This window comes from Hibiscus syriacus, unplaced genomic scaffold, assembly GCF_006381635.1.
Source record: "Hibiscus syriacus cultivar Baekdansim isolate YM2019G1 unplaced genomic scaffold, ASM638163v2 tig00110503_pilon, whole genome shotgun sequence".
In the NCBI taxonomy this organism is placed as follows: Eukaryota; Viridiplantae; Streptophyta; class Magnoliopsida; order Malvales; family Malvaceae; genus Hibiscus; species Hibiscus syriacus.
The window spans coordinates 7,170,489-7,195,708 of record NW_024062764.1 but is presented as its reverse complement, the minus strand read 5'-3'; the positions used below and the strand labels follow the sequence as shown (position 1 = coordinate 7,195,708).

Sequence of the window (25,220 nt, the reverse complement as noted above, 5' to 3'; positions counted from 1 at the left end):
AGATAAATAATCATACTAAATTTTTTTGTAATTTTTCTATTTTTTATATTTTTTCTGATTTTTTTAAATTTGCAAAATTAATATTATAATAGTTAAATATTGTGAATAAAGTAGAGTTGATGGTAATGTAGATATAGCACTAGAGATGAATTACTGTTTCATCTCTAGTGTAGAGATGAGGGATGGAGATGGCCTAAGAAGTAAATATGTATCATAATATAGTGATTTTGTCCTAAACAATTCGAGATCGTAGCCTACAACAAATTATTATTTAGCTTTTAATTTTAATTCTTCGTTAATCGAATATCATCATAAATATTTTCAAATCAAATTAAAATTATAATCTCTAACATTTACTTGGTGGAGTGGAAATTAAAATTATTTAGCAGATATGATAAATTCATAAAGTCCAAATAAGCATATGTTGATCTGACTTCGAAGTGAGATTCATTATGGCTACTGGGAAGGTGAAAAAGAATTCATGTGACTGAAATTGAAAAAGTTAGGGAACTTTAACACCTGGTAGGAGTGATTAGATAATGTTACTTTATCACCATCCTATTGAAAGAAAATGTAACAGCGACGGAAAAATAATATCATTTGATTAGTTGATTGATAAAATGAAAATGTTAGAATAGGTTAAATATTTCATCTGTTATGTCTCTTATGTTTTTTAAAATTGAATCGATCAAAATGTCATATTAAAAAAAAGTTAACAAACAACAACACTTATATTTCATTTTTTACTCCTGTATGTTTTACTTTTTTACAACTATAAAAATAAACCAGTCAAATCTATCCATCATCTTTTAAGGACAATTTTATCATTTTTCTTAATCAAATATACCTTCTGAAATTATGTACATAATCAATATAAAGAAGGGAAGAGGGTAATAGTTAAAAACAATCATAGATGTAATTAAATTTTGAATTTTGATGAAACTTTTTAATTATGTGTAAAATGGCAAAAAGAACAACGACTCAAAAGTGGTATAAGGCTATATGGTTTCAATTGTGTAAACTTATGTACCCTTTTTTCTCTCTCAAAAGGTTATCTTTGGATTTGATTGGAGAGGGGTATATTCGTGGTTAGGTTTGAGTGGAGTCATAAAATTTTGATTATGGAGTTCAATGGTAAAATGTATAAAAATTTGTATAAATCTAGCACATTTTTTTGGTTACAAGAGGAACGCTGTGTTAGCACTGAGGAAATATTGAGACCCACAGGCACATGTCACGGTCGATATTGGCCATTTTGTCTGCAAGATTGTTTGCTTCTTGATATGTGTGAATGAACGTAACACTCCATTGTTGGTTTGCTGCGTGTCGGACTCGACGGATCAGAGCTGGTTCATACACCTGACAAGGGGAGTTGAGGCTTTCCACCACCACCTTGTTATCAGTTTCTACCACTAATTGGTTTACTCCACTCTCCTAAGCAAGCTGGAGACCATCAAGAATCGCCCACATCTCAGCCTCATACACAGAACAAAGGCCAATGTTTCTAGTGTACCCTTGAATCCAGTTCCTGTTCTCATTGCGCAACACTCCCCCCGCTAGTTGCTTTCATTGTCGTTGGATTAACGCCGCCATCTGTATTGATTTTAACACTCCTGGGACGAGGGGGATACCAAAGCGTTTGATTTCTGTTCCTCGTTTTATTAGTGTCATGACTCTTGTTCTTTTTTATTATCTCGGCCCAACTTTTTGCTGACTCCATAATTGTTGTCGCCGCCCATTTCCGACCATTGAAGACAAATTCATTTCAATTTTTCCAAAGTTGCCATATGAGGATGTCGTACAGCTGATTCCAGTACCATTCACCATTTGTAATACCTACAACATTGTTAAGATTAAAACACAACCATTCATTTAAAGAGGGAAGGGACAAGAAAGTCGTTTCAATTCTTTTGGAATTAAACGCATCCAGATGGACCGGCTTGGTGGCAGTCTCTTAGGATGTGCAACGTTGTTTCTTCAGTCGTGCCACATATAGAGTAGGCTTTGGTCATCAGTTATTCCTCTTCTTGTTCGTTTAGTGTTCATTGTCAAACGATTTCACTAGACTAGCCAGATGAACTGCTTAACGTGATGGAGACCATCGAAGTTCCAAGCGAGGTTCCAAACGTTGTCCTTGGGATCCCACCTGTCCTGCTTGAGGATATGGAAGGCAGATTTCATCGTGTTTTTTCTAATTCCACGTCGGGTTGTCCTCATCGAATTCATCATTGGGACACGAAATGCTTAAGACTCTAAGGACTAGGTCCTCGTCGAGAGCTTGTCTAAGCATTTCAATATTCCAGGTCCCATTGCTCGTGTTAAAATCTCTAACCACAACATGTGGGTTGATGATACTATTTTGAGTTGCAAGGCTGGCCAGATTGTTCGATCCAGGAATCAAACCAAAAGTTAGTGTTCCTGCCATCCCTAATCGACCAACAAATGTTCTTGCGGATATAATCTCAAACTCGAGATAAAGACTTCCAAACAAAGGGACTTGTTTTAGACTCGATGTGGTACGACATGTGATGTTTAATCTTGTATTTGGCCCGCATAATTTGGACAAGGAACGCTTCATATTAACCACTAAGAGGTTGAATCTCGATACCACCACGACATTGGGGTTGACAACAAAAATCCCATTTAACAAGAGTTGCTTTTAGTGAGGCTTGCGATCCACCTCATATAAACCAGCGAGCGATTTGCTCAATTTCATCATAAACACCCTTCGAAATAGCGATTATTTGCATGAAATAATTAGGGATGGCTAGTAGGGTTGACCGGGACAGAGTGACGTACCCTGCAAGGGAAAGTTTATAAGGGTCCAGTTATCAAGCTTTTTGCGGACTTTAACAATTATGAACTGAAAGGTGTTTTTGGTGACTGTTGTAAAAGAGAGACATGCCCAAATATTTACCATGATCTTTAGAGAGTTGAAATCCAAGAGAGCCGCTTTATTGTATAGCTGTCTCCTCATCAGCATTCTTTGAAAAGAAAATCATGTTTTTGTTAGAATTAACTCTGTGACCAGAGTATTTACTAAATTGGTCCAAGATTGCAAGCAAAGTTTTATTCAAATTGGGATCAATCAGGTTACCTTGAAAGATTGATAGAGATGTGGCAACGGATAAATGAATGTTGCTTCTCATGGAAGTGGAAGGATTTGAATGGAAGAAGAATATGATGGAGTTGTGAAAGATAAAAAAGATGGATAAATATCCTATCAAACCCTCCTAGTTGTAATGAAAAGATAAACTCAATAAATAGCTCTAACCAACCCTCCTAATCACAATGAAGAGGCAAACCGTAGAGTGAAGATCTCTCTTACGAAGAACTTGAAAAAAAAACTTCAAAGGCACATGACAATCAACACTTGCAAAAAAAAAAAAACAAAAAACTCTTGTTGTAGTATTAATTCAAAGAAAACTGATGTACAATAATGAATTAACCCTCCTTTATATAGGAGAGGAGTTTTAACAGTCTTAAACAACTAATAAATAAAATAATAATAGATTAAACATGTTTTAATTATAATTCCTAATAATAATAAACTAAGAATAATGTTTTAACTCGACTTTAACTCCTAAAAAATAATAACTTTAATCCTAAAAGATAATAAATCATCTATATTAAATTATATTACAAATAATCAATAAAAATATTGAAAATTTGTAATATTTACAAAATCTCGTATTAATCCCATATAAGAATTTATGTATGTTTTGTCTTTACTAAAATGAATGAATCTTGAGTTCCCGATATCGGATTGATGTGACTCAAGAACAGTTAGAAAGCTAAGAGATAGTCAGTCGTAACTCTAGGAGATATGTCGACCAAATAACGCCAGGATTCTATTTAAAAAGTCGTCACAAGTCTACTGCTATTCTAATCTTCTTTTCCAAGACTTGATCGTGTGGATCAATTAGAAGCGTTAGTCAATCTTCCTTTAATGTGAGACTTGTATCTGGCATCTTGGAAACGTACCTTCGATGGGAAACCTCTTATTTCTAGTCCCGTCATCTATATATAGTTTAAAGAAGAAGGTGGAGGCCTCCTTGTGAAGTCTATCATCATCAAAGCACCATCCGCCTTTTTAAGGCTGGGTGATGGAAGAATTTGATATTATGATCTTCATCGAAGAACTATTGACTTTTCGATTTTTACTGTCAGAAGAGCTCCTCGTGATCAAGAGCTTCTTCGAGCTTAAGCTTGATTTCCATCTCATCGGTTAGGAGCTGCTCGCTGTTATTTCTATCTCAGTTTTTGGACGACCTCAAGTTGTTTTTTCAGCTTGTTGACACACTTTAATACTTTGTAAATTGATGTATAACATAATTAAATGATGGTAAATGACAATTAATATAATTTTGATAATAAAATATATTATTATTTTTAAATTATAAACAAATCATTTAATTAAAATATTATTTTAAACAAATCACTTCATCGTTAACCGTTTATATTTTAAGTTTAATCATTTTTTTCTAAATTATTTAGTCTTTTCGTGGAAATATTATAGCACTGTACTCTTATTTATATGATATTATAACAATGACATAATAATAAAACTAACTTTTCAATGTTTGCTTAAATAATCATTTTGATAATTATTCTACTTTTTTTAATATTTTAGCCTCTGACATTTTCACATATATTTTATCTTTTTTTTTGGGTGATATGCCACATAAGACATTATCATTTTGGGTGATGTGGCACTAACACGCTATCACTTTAAGTGACGTTTCATGTGTCACGTCATCACTTTGAGTAAGGTGACATATGTTATATTATCATAATTGAAGGGATGGGTGATTGTTCGACTAAAGAGTGGGTGTTAGAGATGGCCGATGTTAGCAGTAAGAGGGATGATAAAGATTTTAGGAATTTGATTTTTTTAAAAAAAAAAACTTAGAAAACAATGATTTTTTAAATAATATTATTTCTAACTTGTTTTAAATAAATACTTTTAAAAATATAAATGCGACGCATATAAGATAAATAATTTTTTCACAGTCGTGATAACTGAACATTTCAAATAATAACATTGAAAGCATTATGCACTTATATTAAGGACCTAAAGTGATAAAAATATATGGTTTGGACACTTATTTTTCATTGTCTTAAATTAATTATCACACATCATCGGAGGCCACTTGACTCGTGCGAACATATACAACATTGTATTTATCTCGGACTTATAAAAAATATCAATCAACCTATGTATACGCTTACACAAGCATCATACAAATTTTCAAACTAAATAAGAAAGCCTATTTAATTGCATTATTATTAAGTTTAAGGACTAATTTATATAATTGTATTCAAGTTATCTTATCTAGTTAGAACATTAAAATTTTGATTTATTTATGTGATTGAGGCTCCTAAATTTATAATTGAGCCCTTGATTTATAATTAAAGCCTTAAATTTTTTTAATCTCATTTTTTATATTTATAACTAAGGTCCCTAATTTTTTCAAACACTTTTTACCTTTATAATTGAGGACTATAATATTTTCATTGTCACTTTTTACCTTTATAATTGAGGCCTCTAATTTTTTTCAATCTCATTTTTTACCTTTATAATTGAAGCCCCTATTTTTTTAATCTCATTTTTTACCTTTATAATTGATGCCCTAATTTTTAGTCCAACTCTTTACTTTTATAATTGAAGCCCATAATTTAATTATTTTTTGAAGATTTATTAATATAATATTAAATTAATTGTTCAAAGTAATAAAATATGTTTTCGTTCTATAATGGTCTATTTTTTAGTTTCGCTTAGGGCCCAAAAATGTACGAGGCGCTCTGAACAACGCACACACACTCTGCAGACGCAGTTACTTGAACCAGAAAATTAGGTATATGTGTATCAAGTACAATATTTGCTATTGGTTCAAAATTTAATAGGATAAATTATGCGTTTAGTACATAAACTATCAGTTTTGGTCTGTTTTAGTACCTAAACTTTCAAATTTTTTTCAAAACCATACCTAAAGTTTAGTTTTTTTTTCATTTTTAGTACCCCCACCGTTAAAAACTTTAGGTTTTATTTTATTTTAGTACCCCGTTCAAAATTTAACATTACCTTTTGAAAAGTTGAAAATTTAGGCACCAAAACAAATCAAAACTGATAGTTTATGTACTAAACACGTTAAGTTTTTAACGGCAGGTTACTAAAATGAAATGAAAACTAAACGTTAGGTATGAATTTGAAAAAAAATTGAAAGTCTATGTACTAAAACGGATTAAAACTGATAGTTTAAATACTGAATGCACAGTTTACCTAAGTTAATGATACGTATATGGTGGTTTACCCATCATCCAAGATCAGTTTCGAGTAACAAGACAAGTGCAGCAAATTATGTGTCATGTTTCCTTGAATGTGTGTGCTGATACGGTGAAATCTATCATGGCTATTATTGTTACCATGTGAAGAGCGAATAAAAAGGTTTAGCATGCACCACTTGATCTTCAATTTTATTGACCAATTTGTATAACGAATGATCCCTTGGATATGCTCTTTTATACTCCACCCTTTCTCAATTAATTTTACCATTATCTAATGTTGGAGGGCTGCAAAATGTGCTCCAGAAACAGGGGACATCCATCTTTAACCAAACATTATCTGTTCGTCATGTTATGTTATGTTTTTGTTTTCTATCCGAAATGATAGCCGTGTCTCTCTCCATTTGTTTGTCTAAATATTCTCCTCAAAATTTTAAATTATTATTGTATTTCTTATTAGGTATTTGTTTTAATATTCTAAAATTTTATAAATTCATCACCTAACATAAAATCTTGCGTTTATCACATTGAATAAGTTTAATTCAATTAAAAAAAGTATTAGTAGCTTATAGCATAGTCCCCCAAATGCATTGATTTAGTGCATCCAAGAATTAGTGAAGAAATATTTAAATAAGAAAAAAATAATAGAAAAGGTTAATTATGATGCAATTTTTTTTTGATGAAGCAAGAGGAATAAAATACACGAATTAAAACGATGGTGTCAAAACACAGCTAGCAGCTTCTTGTTTCACAAAATCGACGACCTCCATTGGCGGACTAGTGAAAACCATATGGACTTCGCCCCTCGTTGTAGCTAACTTCGCTAACGTATCAGCCACCTTGTTTGCATCCCGGTGAATATGCTTCAAAACCATATTTCAATCCTGATGTATCAACTCCTTAACACAATCAAGAAGCGTGATGATCGAAGCTCTTCTATAACTTTCCTGCAACATTCGAACAGCCTCCAAACAATCGATCTCTACCATTACTTGCCTCTCCCCAAGATTCCAAGCATGAGAAAGTCCTACCCCACAATTCCGCTTCAACAATAAAACAAATATCGACCGCTTTAGAGAAACCAATCATCCAACCACCATTCGAGGATCTAATGACACCCCCACATGTATCAAATCTGTCACCTATTTTTCATGAACCATCAGTATTAACCTTACACCAATTGAGAGGAGGCGGAATCCAAGGATCAAACGTATTCAACAAAAGACGAGAAGATTGAGCTAATGATAAGGCTAAATCTAATGCACTACTAGCTTCACGGCTTAGTCGCCTACCGCGCACTAGCATAGAATCATTATCAATGTACTCCGGGTCAAAAATCCTCCTATTCCGGTCTTTCCAAATTAACCACAGAATCGATCCAAACAATAAATCCCAATCCCCTTCTCTCGCATAAAACCCCGAGGAAGCGATATTAATCTGTAACCATTCTCTAAGATCTCTTGTGAAAAAATCATCTAATTTTTCAGTTTTAATTAAAGATGCCCAAATTACCATGGAAGCTTGACATTGGCGAAATAGATGATCCGTTGTTCCACCTGAACGCCCACAAATTCCACAACATGAATGAGATGTCATATGACGTCTTACTCTTTCCGTATTCGTAAGTAATCGATCCTTCGCTAGTAGCCATAAGAAGATCTTTATCCTCTGTAACCCTCGGTACTTCGCTATTACTGCCCATACCTTATGCGTATCGTCATCTTGACATTCATGCTTTAGCTCGTAAGCTGATTTAATTGAGAAGTGTCGATCAACACTCCATTTCCAACCCAGCGTATCTCTTCTACGATCCTGTTGAGGAGGCATCGTTGCAACCAGTCTATGCATAATATCGCTTGGTACTCTATCGATAATATCCTCCCACCGCCATTGCCCATGCCCTTTGACCATAGTAGCTACCGAGCTATTCGGAAGATTGGCTCTCTCAGCTTGATTCATAATATATTTTTCCAAAGGCCCCACATCGCTAAGCCAATCATCCCACCAAAAATTCACAATACGTCCATTGCCAATATTCCAAGCCAAGCTTTGCCATACGTGAGCGATGCCCCTCCAAAGATGCGAGTTGCCTGCACGATTAATGGATTCGGGGATCAAATCCACCCATTTATACTTAGTTCTTAGCACTCTAGCCCACAATTGGTCGGGATTAACTACTAATTTATAAGCTATCTTTATAAGAAATGCATCATTTTGAGTGCTTAATTTCTTCATGCCAAGACCACCCTTGATTATTGGATTGCAAATAGTCTCCCACTTAACAAGAGATACTCCTCCTCCGGATTCAGTACGTCCCCAAATAAAACCCCGAATTAATCTTTTGATCTCATCACAAATCCCTTTCAGAAGCTTAGTAGATTGCATGGAATAAAAGGGAATCGATGATAGTACTGCTTTTGCCAATGTGATCATTCCTGCCAAGGACAACGATTTTGCCTTCCACCCTATGAGTTTATCCCGAACTCTTGAAACAATATAACTATACGATGCCCTCGTAATCCGAGAATACAGTAGAGGTACTCCAAGATACTTCCCCAAATTTTGAACTTCTTGGAACCCGAAAGCTGAGTTGATGGAATTTCTTAAATCCGATGCCACATTCTTCGAGTAATAGATGGTAGATTTCTGAATGTTTATTTTTTGACCCGAAAACTTACATAATAGGTCCAAATATTCCGAATAATGTTACATTGCTCCATAGACACCTCCGCAAAAAGTACCAAATCATCCGCAAAGAAAAGATGAAAGAGAGCAGGCCCATAACGACATAGACGAATAGGCTTCCATTCCCCATTATTGACTGCTCTCGATATCGCATGTGATAACCTCTCCATGCACATCACGAACAAATATGGTGAAAGTGGATCCCCCTGACCCAATCCTCTTGTGGGAGAAAAGGAATCTGACATAGCATCGTTCCAAAGTACCTGGGTCGAGACAGAAGTTACACAACGCATAATAAGCAATCTTAGGCTCTCTGGTATGTGAAGCTCTCTTAATGTTTCTTCGATGAAACTCCATTCCAGTCGGTCGTAAGCTTTCTCTAGATCAATTTTTATTGCCATGTAGTTGATCCTTCCTTTTTTTAATCTCATGGAGTGCACTACCTATTGCGCAACAATAATATTATCTGTGATTGACCTGTCCGGAACAAAACTCGTCTGGGTCTCCGATATCCAGTGGCTCATTAAAGGCTTCAGCCGATGCACAATAATCTTTGTAACCAACTTATATAATACTGAACATAGACTAATAGGGCGAAATTGGTTAAAAGATTCAGCTGCTTTAACTTTTGGTATTAACACCAAAAGGGTGCGGTTGAATTCATTATCAAACTCCCCTCCTGCAAAAATATTCTGGATCAATCTACACACACTGAAACTTACAATATCCCAATTACTTTGGTAGAAAAAAATATGTAGCCCATCAACTCCAGGCGCCTTTAGCGGACTCATGCTAAATAGGACGTCACGAATTTCTTCCGTGAATAAAGGTCTCGTAAGGTTGCTCAACTTACAATCAGAAATTACCGGAAAACACCCCTGGACCGAGTACCCAATCTCATAATCATTGGTACTAGTGAATAACTCCTTGTAAAAATTAACCACCATCGAACAAAGTGCTTGTTGATCCGACACCCAATTACCATCCGATGTTTTGAGTGCACCAACATAATTATACCAACGTCTCATCATCGTGCATGCATGGAAAAATTTTGTGTTTTTATCCCCCTGGAGAATCCATTGATTTCTAGAATTTTGAAACCACAAACTTTCCTCATTTTGAAGGACTTCTTCCAGCTCACTTTTCAACTTGGAATGCAACTCCACTAATCGCCGAGAATAAATCACGTTTAGGGCCTTAACAATACCTAGTAATCGTGCCAGTAATTCTTTTTTCTTCCTCCCAATATGCCCAAACACCTCCAAGTTCCATTCGGTAGCTTTGCTCTTGAAGGAATTGATATTGGTTAATACATATACATCCTTATTCCAAGCTTCCGAAATGAGGCTCTTGAATTGAGGATGATCTTGCCAAGCGGTAATAAAGCGAAACGGCCTGATTCCATGTATTCTCGAGATATTCTGTATTTGCAAAAGGAGAGGATAATGATCCGAACCCACTCTGTCAAGGTGCAACACCATAGTACCCGAGAATGCTTCAGCCTAACAACTATTCATAAGACAACGATCTAACCGTTTACCAAGATTTCCTCCCTTCCACGTAAATGGAGATCCCCTATAGTCCACTTCGATTAATCCCATATCAAAAATAAAATCTGTAAACGACTTATTTACTCATGATCCATGACTAGAGCCTCTCTCCCTCTCATCAAGGTGAATGATGGAATTAAAATCACTGCCCATGATCCAAACTTCATTTTCACCGGGAGCAAGGTTCATAAGATGTCTCCATACTAAGCGTCGTTTCTCCACTTGAGGACTCGCATAAACTGCCATAAAATATAACCATCTAGATACTTCAGCAGACCAACATCTACCATGAATAAATTGATGCAAAATTGTTAGAATTTCAACATCAATCCCGTCTTTCCAAAGAATCCAAATTCCACCACTAAACCCATGCGCTTCAACTCTAAATGAATTTTGAAAACTGAATGCCCGAATAGCTTTATCTGCAGTCATTCCACTAATACGAGTTTCCAATAATGTAACAACTCCAGGTCGACTTGTCCGACAATGTTCACGAAAGTAGCGTCTAAAGTTAGAGCTTCCAACTCCTTGACAATTCCAAAATAGAAACTTAACCATTATAGAAATAAGAAAAACTGAGAGCACACCATTACTGTGGAATATTCGGGTTAGTATTCTCGCTATCTGGGGGTGAGACTTCTTCCGTTAACATCACCGACTGCTCCACTGCTGGTGGGATTTCTTCATCCATTCCTTTTTCACGCACATTAGAGGAAAATCCTCCTTGTTGCGTTCTGCAATCACGTTAAGGATTCAACATCGCATTCCACAACCAATCCATCAGAATTGCCGGGGAGAACTTGAAATCTTTGTTCTTTTTTTAAACCTTCAGCCCCTTACTACTGTCCCCCACCTCTCTTCTATTAACCTTAGTACGATTATTCTGATTTTCACCTTTTTTTCGACCATCCTATGAAATGATAAACGCTGCATGGTTTCCTCCTATGAATGCATTGTGATGTGCAGTAACTTGGGGAATCTCTCCATCCTCCATGGCTACCACGTTGACCTGTTGAAATGTTCGATTGTTTCCAGCATTCACCGACCCAACTGGATGTCCCAGACTACTAGCACCCACCTCCGTTTCACCACGACTTTGTAATTCGTTCCCTTTTGCACGAGTATCTGTCCGAGAACTGCTTCCTCGACGAGTTTCTGTTGTAGTAACTTGTGGACGTTTCTTGTGTGTTTCAGCTACGACTTCCTCCGTGATTGTTGTAGAATTTCTTTCAAAATTATTATTTTCAACACCTAAGACAGCAAATCGAGAGCCTTTCGCATCAGCACTGCTTACTTTATTAATTGTTGCAGGATTTTTCCTCATTCTCCTACGGCGCGTTTCAGCAATCATCTATGGCCCAAAACCCGCTTCCTCATCACCTAAGACTTGATCTCGTTCCGTACTAGTACTATTTTCTGCTCCAACCTTGCTTGTATTCGCTTCGACCGCTCCACAACTTTCCTTCGAATGCCCATAAACCCCACATTGGAAGCATATTTGTTGCAAGCCTTCATATTCAATCTTTTGCCAGAAACCATCTATCTTGAAACATGGAACTAATGGCTTATTTAAATTTACTAACACTGCCAAACGAGCAAAGCGACCTCTTTCCCCAAAATTTGTGCTATAATCAATCTTCACGACCTGTCCGATAAATCGCTTTGGAGTAATATCGATATGGGAGGCCCGGTAATCTAACCCAAACAATAACTTGCGATGGATGCTTTTCCATCGTGGAAAAAGTACGACTCCATGGTTGAACCGTTAGATAACTTCCGAAGATAGTCCACGGTCCTTCCGTTAATACGTGGATATAGTCCTGCTCACACTCAAATTTCACCAGAAAATACTCATTCTCCAAATCAATCACTTGGTATTGTCCTTGTAACTGCCATAATAATCCAATACGATTCAACAACGTTTTGTAACCGATGGCTCTTCCAAGAAGCCGAATTATCACCGAGCGTCGCATGCTATGATCGATTCTATCGTGAACTTGATCCGCAAATTGGATCACAGGATACGGACCATTGTTATCCATAATGCATTCACCATCAAGAACGACCACCTCATCCATAGCCTGGAGTGAAACAACATCTATTGTATTCATCGCTTGACCGATTACTGCATTAGCATAGGATTGCTTCTCCTGTTGCCTAACTTCCTCTCCAATGATATGCTCATTCGATTGTATCTCCATTCCATTGTTGTCTTCCTCCATACGATCAACAACCTTCTCTCTATTCCTCACTTTCTTAGTGACACGTTGGTCCTCATCCGGAAAGGGTGAACCCGGTCTCTCCAGAGTCGGAGTTGTCGAAACTTTAATCTCATGAGTGATCCCAGCAAAACTACCACCGAGAGGGGGAGATGTCGAAACTTCAATCTCATGGGGGTACAAGGATTATCCAATATTAATAATTTTTTTCATTTGAGTTTTTGTAATATACTATATGGATCTAATTATGTTGGACATTATGCTAATAATTTTATTATTAATAAAATTATTTAAAAAAAAACTCATGTCTAGAGTATATATATGCCATTTCTTAAATAATATGATATTATTTAAATCTCTCGTAAGCGAATAAAAGAATCGCTTAACAAATATAAATTTAAATAATTTTTTTCTAACCAGTAATGGATTTTGAGTAAATGTTTTTATTGTTATCCAAATTCACCCAATTTGTCGTTATTTTATTATTTATGAGTTTTTTTTATTTATTGTTATGAGTAAATATTTTTATTGTTATCCAAATCCCAAATATCGTTTTCTTCACTTTTACACTTCAACCAAATCTTTCTCAAAAGCCTCAAAATTAAATTTAAAATCAAACTTCATTTCAAGTAATTGAATCCGATCCACATTTGGATTCAAATTTCAGAAACTCATACTAAATTACGATAATTTTTTTGTTGCCCTTCTGGCTTTCAAGGTTTTGTTTTGGTTAATTTGGATCGATTTATGTCACACACCTGACTTTGATAAGTGAGTCTCCCAATACACAAAGACTCAAACTTAAGACTTACTTAAACAATGTCAAGTTGCTTACCACTTAAACCAACCTCGATTGGTTCTAAATTATGATATTCAACATGTATATTCTCAACTCAATTAGCTTTACGTATCCTACTCTTTATCAAAGTCAAAGTCTATAAAGGAAAAGGAAATGCATGCATGCATGCTTTTCCATGAAACAAAACACATTTTGTCAAAAAAAAAACCCACCATATATGTTTTATGGTTCGATCTAAATTCCATAACTGCATTTATATAATTGTTAATGAGAATAACTTTGATTTATCGATAGTTGACGATTTACCTTTTCTAATACCAGTAAAAAACGATCGTTAATCAATGATCTTCTAATTAGGAGAGAGTATGGAGGAACAAAAAAAAAAGAGAAAGGAAAAGAAGAAAAAATCTTTTCTTACGTGTAGTTGAGAGGAATTTATAATGATTTTTACTAATAGTACTCATTATGACTATTTATAAACCGACAAGTTAAACAAATTTGATAATCAAATATTTGAATTTCACACCAGTAGGTTGTTCTATCAACAATCTTGTCTAAAAATCATATTGCATGTTTTAATTGATTTGAAAGATTATTTAGGAGATATCTATATGAAAGTTCCGGAGACTAGTCATACCCGATGATAAAACAATAATTGTTATTAATTTTGTATCGTATCAAATACTTTTAATTATTTATATTTTAGTTCAATATTATTGAGTCTAAATCTAGATCAACTCCTCTAAACCTTTTCAAAGAAAGAAAGAAAAGAGAAACTTTCGGTTGCATGCATGAAAGTACGAAAGTGAAGGGTCAATCCCGACATAATTTAGATAATTATAAATTATGTTGGAAGTGACCGTATCTTAAGAAACATCAAGCTATGCACTTTGCCATATTCGGTATTAAGGGGTAACTGACATTAAAGCACCTCAAAATCAGGCTTTTCTCTTTTTTATTGCATCCCATGCTTGAATTCAATACATACATGTTTCCCTCTCAGCCATACCCTATATTCTTCTTTATCTAAGATTTACTTCCATAAACATATATTTCCACAAAAGTACGTAACATAAAATTTTAATAGTTTAATTATAAAATAAGTGTCCAAACAATATTACTTTTCACTAATAGATGCCTAAATTATTTTCTGAATGATACAGGTGTCCAGACCGTAATTTTCACTAGTTTTATCCATTAAGTGACACATGTCATATTCTGATAATTTTAAATTTTATTTATTTTTTAAAATTAAAAATATTATATTTATAAAAAACATCAATTTCTCTTAAATTACATATAGACCCTAAATCTCTAAAAATCCTAAATCCCAAACACTAACCCTCTACCGCCCTTTGCGGCCACAATCACCTTCACCTACATACTCTCTGTCATCCTTCTAGTTATATGTTGTTGTAGTTGCCCATCGAAATCGCATGAGATCGTGATTTTCATCCTAGGGTCACGGGTACAAAACATTGATTAGTCGTCGATCGGTCCTAATTTCATAGGGGTATTGATCGTCGGGGACAGGTGAGGTCAGGTGGAGCTTAGTCGACGACAAATGTCAGCGGTCGGTGTGGTTTTAGGGGTTGAAATGAATGTTTTTAAAGTTCGGCTATTTTGAATTTTTTTTATTTTTAAATATAATTTTAGTGTTTAAAATTTTAAATAAAATTTTTAAAATTACCAGAATGTGATACGTGTCACTTAACAGGAAATTAACGGCGTTTAAAGTCCGAGCACCTAAAGTGATGACGTTTGTAACGTTATATACAAAAAAATAATTCAGGCACTTATTCGTGAAAAACACTATAGATTGGTTACTTATTTTATAACCAATTCTAAACATGTATTTACATGTTGCATAGACAGTTCAATAGTCATATAAATTTTGATTGTGCTCAAAATTAAATAAGATCAAACCTCTACAAAATGTTCTTACATCATTTTTTATTAAGGAAATTCAAATCTGAAATCTTATTTAAATATATCGATTTTTTTACCACTCACCCAACAAGTATAATTAAAAACATGAACGTAACTATATAGAGTGTGGGAGAGGCTCTTACCCCTCCCAAAAGTTTTGATTTAATATCATTTTAGGTGTTTATTAATTTAAATTTAAGTGAAATGGACTTTTATCCCCTTCCAAAATTTTAGATTAAATACATAATAAGTCTTTATTGTTTTAGATTTAGATATATTATCTCTCCTAATATTTGATCTTATCTCCATCCATGATGAAATAAATATATATCGAAATCTAAGGGAATGCAAAGTAAAAAGAGAGCATCCCTTCCTTGGTGGAAGATGCCAACCGCTCTATGCCAAATAACTTTGAAAAGTTATCCTTATTTTCCACCACTTAAATTCGTATGTGTTGCACACTTCTGGATAATAATAATCACATACACTCTTGCTTCTTTTGGTAAAAATTATGTCTTCCTTTTTTTATTCCGTAAAAAATTAATATAAAAACGATAATTTTAATTCAATTTGTTTCATTGATAAATATTAAAATTCAAATTCTTAGTTTTATTTAAAACAGTTAATGTCTCGTCCTTCTAATTCAACTAATTATTGATTTTGCATTTTTGTATATTTTTATTTTTACTGGTAATTTGATCGTTTAGTGGGCATGAATGTTGAAGTTGTGCATGTCAGCATCTAAAACGTACCCTCACTTTTAATTCATGTGTTGGATATGTGTACAAGATGATTGATTTCCAACGTTGCTTAAACGCGGTTTAGGGGTCACCTTCATGCACTTTTTTCAGCATTAACATAAATATACAAAAGCTCATTTGATGATAGGTCGGTTTGTATCAACTAGCTACATATATTACTAGTGACATCAAAGTTTTAACATAATGTTATTATTATGTTTATTTGTGTTTGCCGAAATAAAATGTAAACATGTGTAATAGTAATATTGTTAAAAAAAATTGAACACAAAACTATTGAATGGTTCTGATGATTAAAGGGAATGTTGTTCTTTCTTGAGGTTTTAACATGTTCGAACAATTGTGCCTATGGGTGTGTGTGCGTCGTCAATGGTTAAGAAAGTTTATGAGCAAATAATACCTTATAATCATCCCAAATTATTTTTTAAAAACCTTGAACACATCTTTTTGATTTGGAATTGATTTGATGGTTTACAATTAGGGTTACTCTTTAATCGAGTCAAATTAAAAAATTTGAGTTAATTTTTTTGAAAAAAATAATTTAAGTTAATTAAATTAACGAGTCATATTTTATCATTCAAACTTTATTTGTCAATTTAATCATTTAATTGAATGATGCCAAGTGTAACCATTTGGTTGGAAGAATAACTTTATTTTAATTTAATGTATTGATTTTCTACTAATCAGAGGGTAACACATGACATCATGATTGAATTTATTTTAATTTGTTAAAAGAAGATTAAATAGAGAGTATTTTCTAAATAATTTACAGAATAATGTCACCTGGTGGAAAAGCAACATTTTGATTGTGCAGTTCGATAACAAAAACAAGTTGTCATTTACTAGAAACAGGAAAAGTTGAAACTGAAAGCTTCTTTTGAAATTGTGAACCGAAAATGTCAAATTTACATAAATATGTATATTAAGTTCGGAATTTGAAAGCAACTTCTCTCTTGTTTCATGATCTCCTCTAATCTCTCCATTTTGTTGCCTTTTGCTTTCTTTTCAACTGGCTTTATATATATATATATATATATATATATATATATATATATATATATATATATATATATATATATATATATATATATATATATATATATATATTTATTTATTTATTTATTTATTTATTTCTGTGAATGCCCGTGTCCGCTAAAAAATAATTATTCAACCAACACAATATCATTCATTTTCGATAGGCATGTAAACGAATCGAATGTTCAGTGAACCGTTCGACGGGAAGTTCGTTTATGTTCGTTTATTTATTAAACAAATGAACATGAACAAGATTTTTGTGTTCGTTTAATTAAATGAACGAACACGAACAAATGACTCATTCGTTCATTTACGTTCGTGAACGTTCGGTAATATGTTCGTTTATGTTCGCTTATTTATGTTTGTTCATTTATGTTTATTTATTTATGTTCGTTTATGTGCGTTCATTTATGTTTAGCCAAATCTCTCTAGACCCATTTAAAATATTAAACCTCAATAAATTTTAATCTGATACCTATAAATATTTTAAAATTCAATTAATTTTAAATACAAATAAAAAATCTCAAAATAATTAATTAAAATATAATCCTAAAATTGTTAGGAAAGACAAAAATCTATTTTCATTTATTGTGTTCGATTACATTTGTTTGTTTATGTTCGTATACATTCGTTCGTTTATGTTCGTTCATTTGTATTTGTTTATCATTCAAATGAACGAACATGAACAAGCTACATTCCTTAACGAATGAACGCGAATAAGAATTTTTTTGTTTGTTTATGTTCGTGTTCGGTTAAAGTTAAACGAACGAATAAAAACATATCCCCGTTCGTGTTTGTTTGGTTCGTTTACATGCCTCAAAGGTTCAAATAGGGTTGTTCATAATTAGGTTAAAATTAAATTAATCGGTTGAATTAAAATACTTTTAATTGATTAATCGCTTAATTTTAAGTTCGGTCGGTTAACGATTAATAGTTTTTTAAAAAATTTCTTTTATCGATTAATTCGATTCAAAATCAATTAATTAATCAAAATTATTAATATTTAATATATTATGTATATTGTTTATATATTATTTAGGTAATATGAGTATTTAAACTTCTGATTTAACTAAATTAATTGATCGAATTAATTATTACTTATATATTATTTATAAATTTCGGTTAATTCAGTTAATCGATCAATTAATCCAACTTAGTTCAGTTCAATTAAAAATTTATGAAACAAATTCAGTTTGATTAACAATTAAAAGAAAAAAAAAATCGGTTAATAAATTTTGAATATTTCAGTTTGATTGGTTAATCAAGTTAACCGATTAAACTTCCCTAAGTTCAAAGTTCACACAAAGGTGTCTGCCATTTTACCTTCCTTAATTATATCCATTTTCAGCTCACTGAAATCTTGATGGGGTCCTGACTTAGTTGAAGCAATTTGATGGAAATCAATTGATAAAAGGATGGTTATTAGTCGATTTTTTATGTGTGAGGGTTGAAAGACGTATGATATCGAAGAAAAAAACCTGCAATATCTGTGCGGTTGTGGCTGAGAGATAATTGTAGCGTTTTTAACTGACTGTGCCAGATATAGGTTTGTTATGAATATGTGTAGGTCAACATGCTAGATAGATATGATTGTCAAATTCTAGATTTTATTTCGATGAATCATGTGATCTATTAAAGGTCTTTTTTTAGATATTGTAGTTAACTCGAAAGTCTTTATAGTTCCTTGAAGGCTTCAGTGAGCAAAAGTCGAAGGGTTTATCTAAGAATTGAAAAGTTTATAGTTTCCGAAAGTTATCTCCTAGTATATGACAAAGCATTAGATGAAAACTGCAACTTATTATTAGCTGGCTGATAAGAGAGATGCATAAACATAAGCATTAATCATCTGCAGATTTGTTTTCGTTTCGAGCACCAATAGATTTTAGGCTATTTTTAGTAACAATAAGTGCCTGGAGCAGAAGCATGCAGAAGCTTGCGCATTTACTTAATGGAAGAAGATAAAAGAAAGCTCAAGGCATAGTAATTATGAATTTATAGTAATTATGAACCGTGAACCGGTGGCCTGTCTGGTCCGATTACCTCACAAAACCGGTCTGGCAATGAACCGGCTGAAAACCAGTAGAACCGGCTAAAAACCAATTTGAACCGCCGGTTCACTTTTTTTCTTTAAAAAAAATTTAAATCAAACAATGTCGTTTGTTCAACGAGCCAAGTCAAATTCGAGTATTGCTAAGCTCGACTCGAGCTCGAAAACTTTAAAAGTAAGCTCAACTCGACTCAAAAACTCACGAGCTAAAAATTATCAAGTTCAACTCGAACTCGAAATATAATATTAAAACTTGAACTCGAAAAGGCTCGAACTCAAAAAAAATTTAGTTCGATTGAAGCCTAAAATTTGAGCTCAATTGAAGCGAAAGAATAGTTCGTTTTGTGCTCACCAAAAGGCTCCATGATTTTGAATGTCAAATTACCTCTATTATTTATAGAAGTAAGTTGGGATGTTCTTCTATGTTTCTTAGCCATGTGGGATTATTTTGTTCTCATATTTTTACTCTTTAAACTTTTGGGATGCTTTTCTATGTTTCTTAGCCATGTGAGATTGTTTTTTTTAAAAAAAATTAAACCAAATGACATCATTTGTTATGATTTTTTTAAGCCCCAATTTTATTTTTTTGATTATAGTTATAGAATTATATTTATTATATAATATGTTTTACCTTAAATATTATGTTGTAGTTGATTTGAATCATTTTGTTTCACTTGATTTTATGATTTTTAATTTATATATGTTATGACTTGTGATATTTTTATACCTTTTAATATTGTAAACTTAAAAAAATTGTTACATATATATTAATATTGCTTTGAATATTATGTAAAATTAAAAAAATATTATTTTATATAAAATCTGGTTCAACCGCAATTGAACCCGGTTAAACCAGTGAACCAGTAACTTCACCGATTTAATGTCCGGTCTTAAAAACATTGATAAATACAAACAAGATGATTGAAGATTTACCAAGTAAAACTCACAAAGTGGATTCAATAGTAAAAAAAAAAGAGAAAGGGTAAATTACGAATTTAATACCTAAACTATCATTTTGTTCTGTTTTAATGTGTAAACTTTTTATCTTTTCAAAATCATACTTAGAGTTTAGTTTTTGTTTCATTTTAGTACCACACCGTTAAAAACATAACGCGTTAAGTACATAAACTATCAGTTTTGATCCGTTTTAGCACCTAAACTTAATTTTTTTTCCAAAATTTAACATTATATTTTGAACTGGTACTAAAATGAAAAAAAAAACTAAACTTTAGGTATAGTTTTGAAAAAATAAAAGTTTAAGTACTACAGTGAGCCAAAACTGATAGTTTAGATACTGGACACATAATTTACCAAAAAAATATTGTTCTTCAAACAACATCAAGGTATGTGCATTGTTAATTTATTAAGAAAGTTCTGAACAAATATTACCTTATAATTATTTCAGATAAAGAAAAATTATAAGAGGGAGTGAAAGCCTGAAACTCTATAAACACATTGATTTCTAATTTCACCAAAATAGTTGTTAAAATCCATAGTTATAGCATAATATAACTTCTTAAAAGAAGAAAAAAGTACAGAGCTTGGAGAACATAAATCAGATAATTATGGACTTATAGTAAAATAATAAGAGGTCCACGCGTGCCAATATTGGCTGTGTATGTGTGAAGAAGCGTGGCATGAGGCACTCACGTGTGACAAGGTTTTATATATAAGCATGAGGAGAACGCAGTGAGTGGAGTAGCCGAGCAGTAGTAATCAAGCAACAAAAATTTAAGCTTCTAAGCTTTGCCAATTTGCATTCTTTTCACATTTCATATGTGAATGCCTTGGGAAGCAAAGCGACAGGTCTAGCAAGAGATATTCTTGCATCAATTAACCCCCCCCCTGTTTTTGGTTCTGAGAATCCAAAACATAAAACAAAAGCTTGTGATAAAGAAATATATATTGTTAATGGAGATGGAGAGTAAAACACAGCAGTCAAAATTTAGGAGGATTTGTGTGTTTTGTGGGAGTAGCCAAGGCAAGAAGGGTAGCTATCAGGATGCTGCTATTGAGCTTGGTAGAGAATTGGTATTCAACATAAAGCTCTGGCTCTTTTTTCCCCTTTCTTTCTAAGTTGCTTGTGATCTTTTACACAAGATGATACTTAATTTGGTTTGGGTCTTTGTTAGAAAATTCTTTACTAACATGGATGAAATGGGTTCTTCAAGAAAACTTTTGAAACTTGCTTAAAGCCTTAAACTTTTATTTCCATATGGTTATGTATTTCACTTGTTTGTGAATTGGTCCAAGTTATCTTCCATTTTCAAAACTCCTCAATCTTTTAGCCTTCTGCTTTTGGTTGCCTCTAGCTATTCGTCTTTTGCTTCCATTGTCAAAAGTTGTTAGCACAAAATTCCATTGGTGTTGGAGTTATTAAAAGTTTGGAAATTTTAAGTAAGAACAAGAAAGCATCTTTTTTCATTCTTATTGTTGGTAGCCTAAGGAATGTAGTCTGAAGAAACATTGGTTTCATCAAAGGAGTTCACTATAGAAACATGCTTGAACCTTGAACTATAGTTGCTCAAAAGAATCTCTCATTACAAGACCTTTTTTGTGTACTCTTTTGCAGGTATCAAGGAACATTGATCTGGTCTATGGAGGAGGTAGCATAGGTTTAATGGGTTTGGTTTCACAAGCTGTTCACAATGGTGGTCGCCATGTAATTGGGTAAAAACTTCACTTTTTTAAGATATTCCAACAAGTTCAGTGAACTGGCTTTGTTTTGATAATTTGTCATCTTCATTACAAAACTATTCTTAGTTTTGGTTTCCATTACAGCTGAACTTTTTTTTGTCATGTTATTGTCTCTCCACAGAGTTATTCCCAAGACGCTCATGCCTCGAGAGGTATGTCTGTTACTATTACAGCCATGGAACTTTTTATTATTATTTAAATTGAAAAGAAAAAAGAAGAAGATGATGAATGGACCTTTAGCCTACATACAACTTTCCACTGTTAAAGTCTCAACTTGATGCTTTTTTCAATATTTTTGGATCATGGTATTGGTTTCTTCTTTGTTGGAATTTTCTATATTTCCATTTATGTAGCTAAAACGTTTATCGACGTTAGTTTATATAGGCATAACTAGAGTGTTCGACTTTATTTCTGTGCAACAATTTGCAGTTAACTGGTGAAACAGTGGGGGAAGTGAAGGCTGTTGCAGATATGCATCAAAGGAAGGCGGAGATGGCCAAGCATTCAGATGGTTTTATTGCCTTACCAGGTTAGTCTAAAGCATTTTTACACCAAATTATCAGGGCAAAATCGAAGGAAACTTGTATCTATCAGGTGCTTTCTATTTCACCTTTTAGTTTTCAAGATTTTTCATTTGATGTAACTATTGTTTCCATGTTACACTAAAAGATAAATCTAGAAAAGGTACTGATCTATGGCCTATGTAACACTGAAAATTAGATCCTCTAGGGAGCTCTCCTACTTTGGTTGGTTTAGTTTTTTCTCCTTAAATGTATCCCAACAAGGTGGTATCCTATTTACTTCTCTCAAAATGCAGTACCTTTTAGTTCTTTGGCATAATGTCAAAATTAGCCCTCAGTGTTTATTAAAATAGTCAATTTGGTCGTTATTTCTTTGGGAGTATTTTAGTCCCAACATTTCATTTTAGGACAAAAAGGTCCCTCTATGAATGGAAACTATTAGTTAACAAATGGTTAACGGTCTAAAATATGTGTTTTTATCCTAAAATGAAACATTGACAGCCAAAATGCTCCAGAAAAGGAATAAGAGTCAAAATGACTATTCTATCAAATATTAGGGGCCTTTTTACCCTAGAATGAACTGTTGAGAGCCAAAATGCTCTAAAAAAATAGGAGTCAAAATGATCATTTTAATAAACATTGGGGGGTTAATATTGACATTATGTCTAGTTCTTTTCCAGTTGAACTTTGACTTGTATGTTTATCTTGAAAGTTAAGAGGATATACAATGGCGAATCTGACATTTTATTCTTTAGAGGAATTGTCCATCGCATGTTACCTTTTAAGGTGATAATGATTAAAGAGGTAGAGTGAGAGCTATTATGACAAGAACGGGTAGGCAGAGGATTGTGCCTCTACTTTCACAAAGGATACGAGCAAAGTGGGTATATATCATAATCTAGAAACTTTTTGAATTTTACTGGATAAGTAGAATCATGGATGTCATTTCTTTTGAATACCCTTTGTCAATCCCTGTCTCTCCAATCATACTAAACACCAATCAGATGTTGTACTAAAGTTATATCTTTTTCAGCATCACATGCTTTGGTTGCAAAAACTGTAATAATGGTTTGGATAGGACCGATATAAACTTCATGCAGGTGGTTATGGAACTCTTGAAGAACTGCTTGAAGTCATCACCTGGGCGCAGCTTGGTATACATGATAAACCAGTAAAGTCCTGCACTTTCTCTGTAAAAATATCGATTCATCACTCGAGAAAACGATTACTGATCGATGAAACTAATAGTCATGCCTGATTTTTTCACACGTTCTTTCAGGTTGGATTGCTGAATGTTGATGGATACTATAACTCGTTGCTTTCATTTATTGATAAAGCCGTGGAAGAAGGATTTATTAGCCCGAATGCACGCCAAATCATTGTATGTGCGCCCACGGCCAAGGAGTTAGTAAAGAAATTGGAGGTATAGATTAAACAAACTTCATCATGTAAAGTGCAGATATATATATATATATATATATACATCTTCCATGCCTGATTCTTTCCCAAGGAGTCATGGGTGTTCCATGGAATTATAAAGACACACTGACAAAATTAGCCCCCAACGTTTATCAAAATGGTCATTTTGCCCCCCTTTTTTGAGCATTTTAGCCTCCAACATTTCATTATGGGGTAAAAAGGTCCATAACATTTGACTAAAAAGTCACTTTGACCCTTTTTCTTTTTTTCTAAGCATTTTAGAATAGGGGCTATGGAGCATTTTAGCCTCCAACCTTTAACAAAATGTCCCTGTTTTGGAGCATTGACCGTTTGTTAACTAATATTTTCTATCCATATAAGAGCCTTTTTTGTCCTGAAATAAAACGTTGGAGTCCTAAAATGTTCTAAAATATAATAGGGGTTAAAGTGAATATTTAGTCAGACATTAGGGATTTTTTTGTCATTATCCCAATTATAAAGTACAATGTGAAAGTGTCCATTTGGTGTATTATTTCCCCTACAATGATATCTTAATCTGAATAAGATTTTAACTCAAAATAATGGCTTCTTTTTTCATGTCTGCACATTGTATACAGGAATATGTCCCCTGCCATGAAAGAGTTGCTTCAAATTGAGTTGGGAGATGGAGCAGCTTGGACTGGATGAAGGAGAAGGTAGATTGAATTTGGAAAAGAACAAAAAAAGACTTAAATTTTCGTTCAATGGGGAAACCTATTTTTGTTTGTAAATTATACTATTGACATCAATATGTCTTGAACTTTCTTATTTCACTGGAAAATCAGATTCTCTTTTCACATTGTAAGTACTAATTAATGCTTATGAACAGTGCACTTGATTTATTATCTTCATCAATTGTGCCAACTTTGTTTCCAATTTGGGCGACATGGATCAGTCAGTTTAACTAACAGCCAAAAGGCTTGGACATGGACATGGAGATATGGAAATTAAATAAGAAAAAAAAGAAACAATACATAATGACATAATTAGCCCTCAATATTTATATAAATAATCACTTTGACCCCTATTTTTTAAAAAAGATTTTATCCTCCAACATTTCATTTTTTTTTTGTTAAAATAACCCTTGTAGGATGAAATTCGTTAGTTGACTAATGGAACATGTGTTGCTCCAATGTCATTTTCACTTGTATTTAATTATTGATATGATATGTGTCACATCATTAAAGTAATAATGTGACACGTGTCGTATTATTAATTAAACACATATAAAAAATAT

At 33.2% G+C, this 25,220-nt stretch overlaps 1 protein-coding gene across 1 annotated transcript; it reads left to right on the top strand.

The window, feature by feature from the left end:
* Nucleotides 1–21,218: 21,218 nt before the first annotated feature.
* LOC120129561 (cytokinin riboside 5'-monophosphate phosphoribohydrolase LOG3-like) lies at nt 21,219–24,643 on the top strand. The gene is made up of 7 exons (XM_039147031.1): nt 21,219–21,338; nt 21,880–21,977; nt 22,126–22,156; nt 22,434–22,533; nt 23,626–23,696; nt 23,805–23,948; nt 24,562–24,643. The coding sequence occupies exons 1-7, from the start codon at nt 21,219–21,221 to the stop codon at nt 24,598–24,600; spliced, it is 603 nt and encodes a 200-aa protein (XP_039002962.1). The 3' UTR covers nt 24,601–24,643.
* The last annotated feature ends 577 nt before the right edge of the window (nt 24,644–25,220 follow it).

Excerpts from the sequence above, each read along its gene's own strand:
- LOC120129561 (XM_039147031.1), top strand. The coding sequence starts at position 21,219 with ATGGAGATGGAGAGTAAAACACAGCAGTCAAAATTTAGGAGGATTTGT. Across the intron at positions 22,534-23,625 it reads TGGTTTTATTGCCTTACCAG|GTGGTTATGGAACTCTTGAA; the intron begins GTTAGTCTAAAG and ends AACTTCATGCAG. Across the intron at positions 23,697-23,804 it reads TTGGTATACATGATAAACCA|GTTGGATTGCTGAATGTTGA; the intron begins GTAAAGTCCTGC and ends ACGTTCTTTCAG.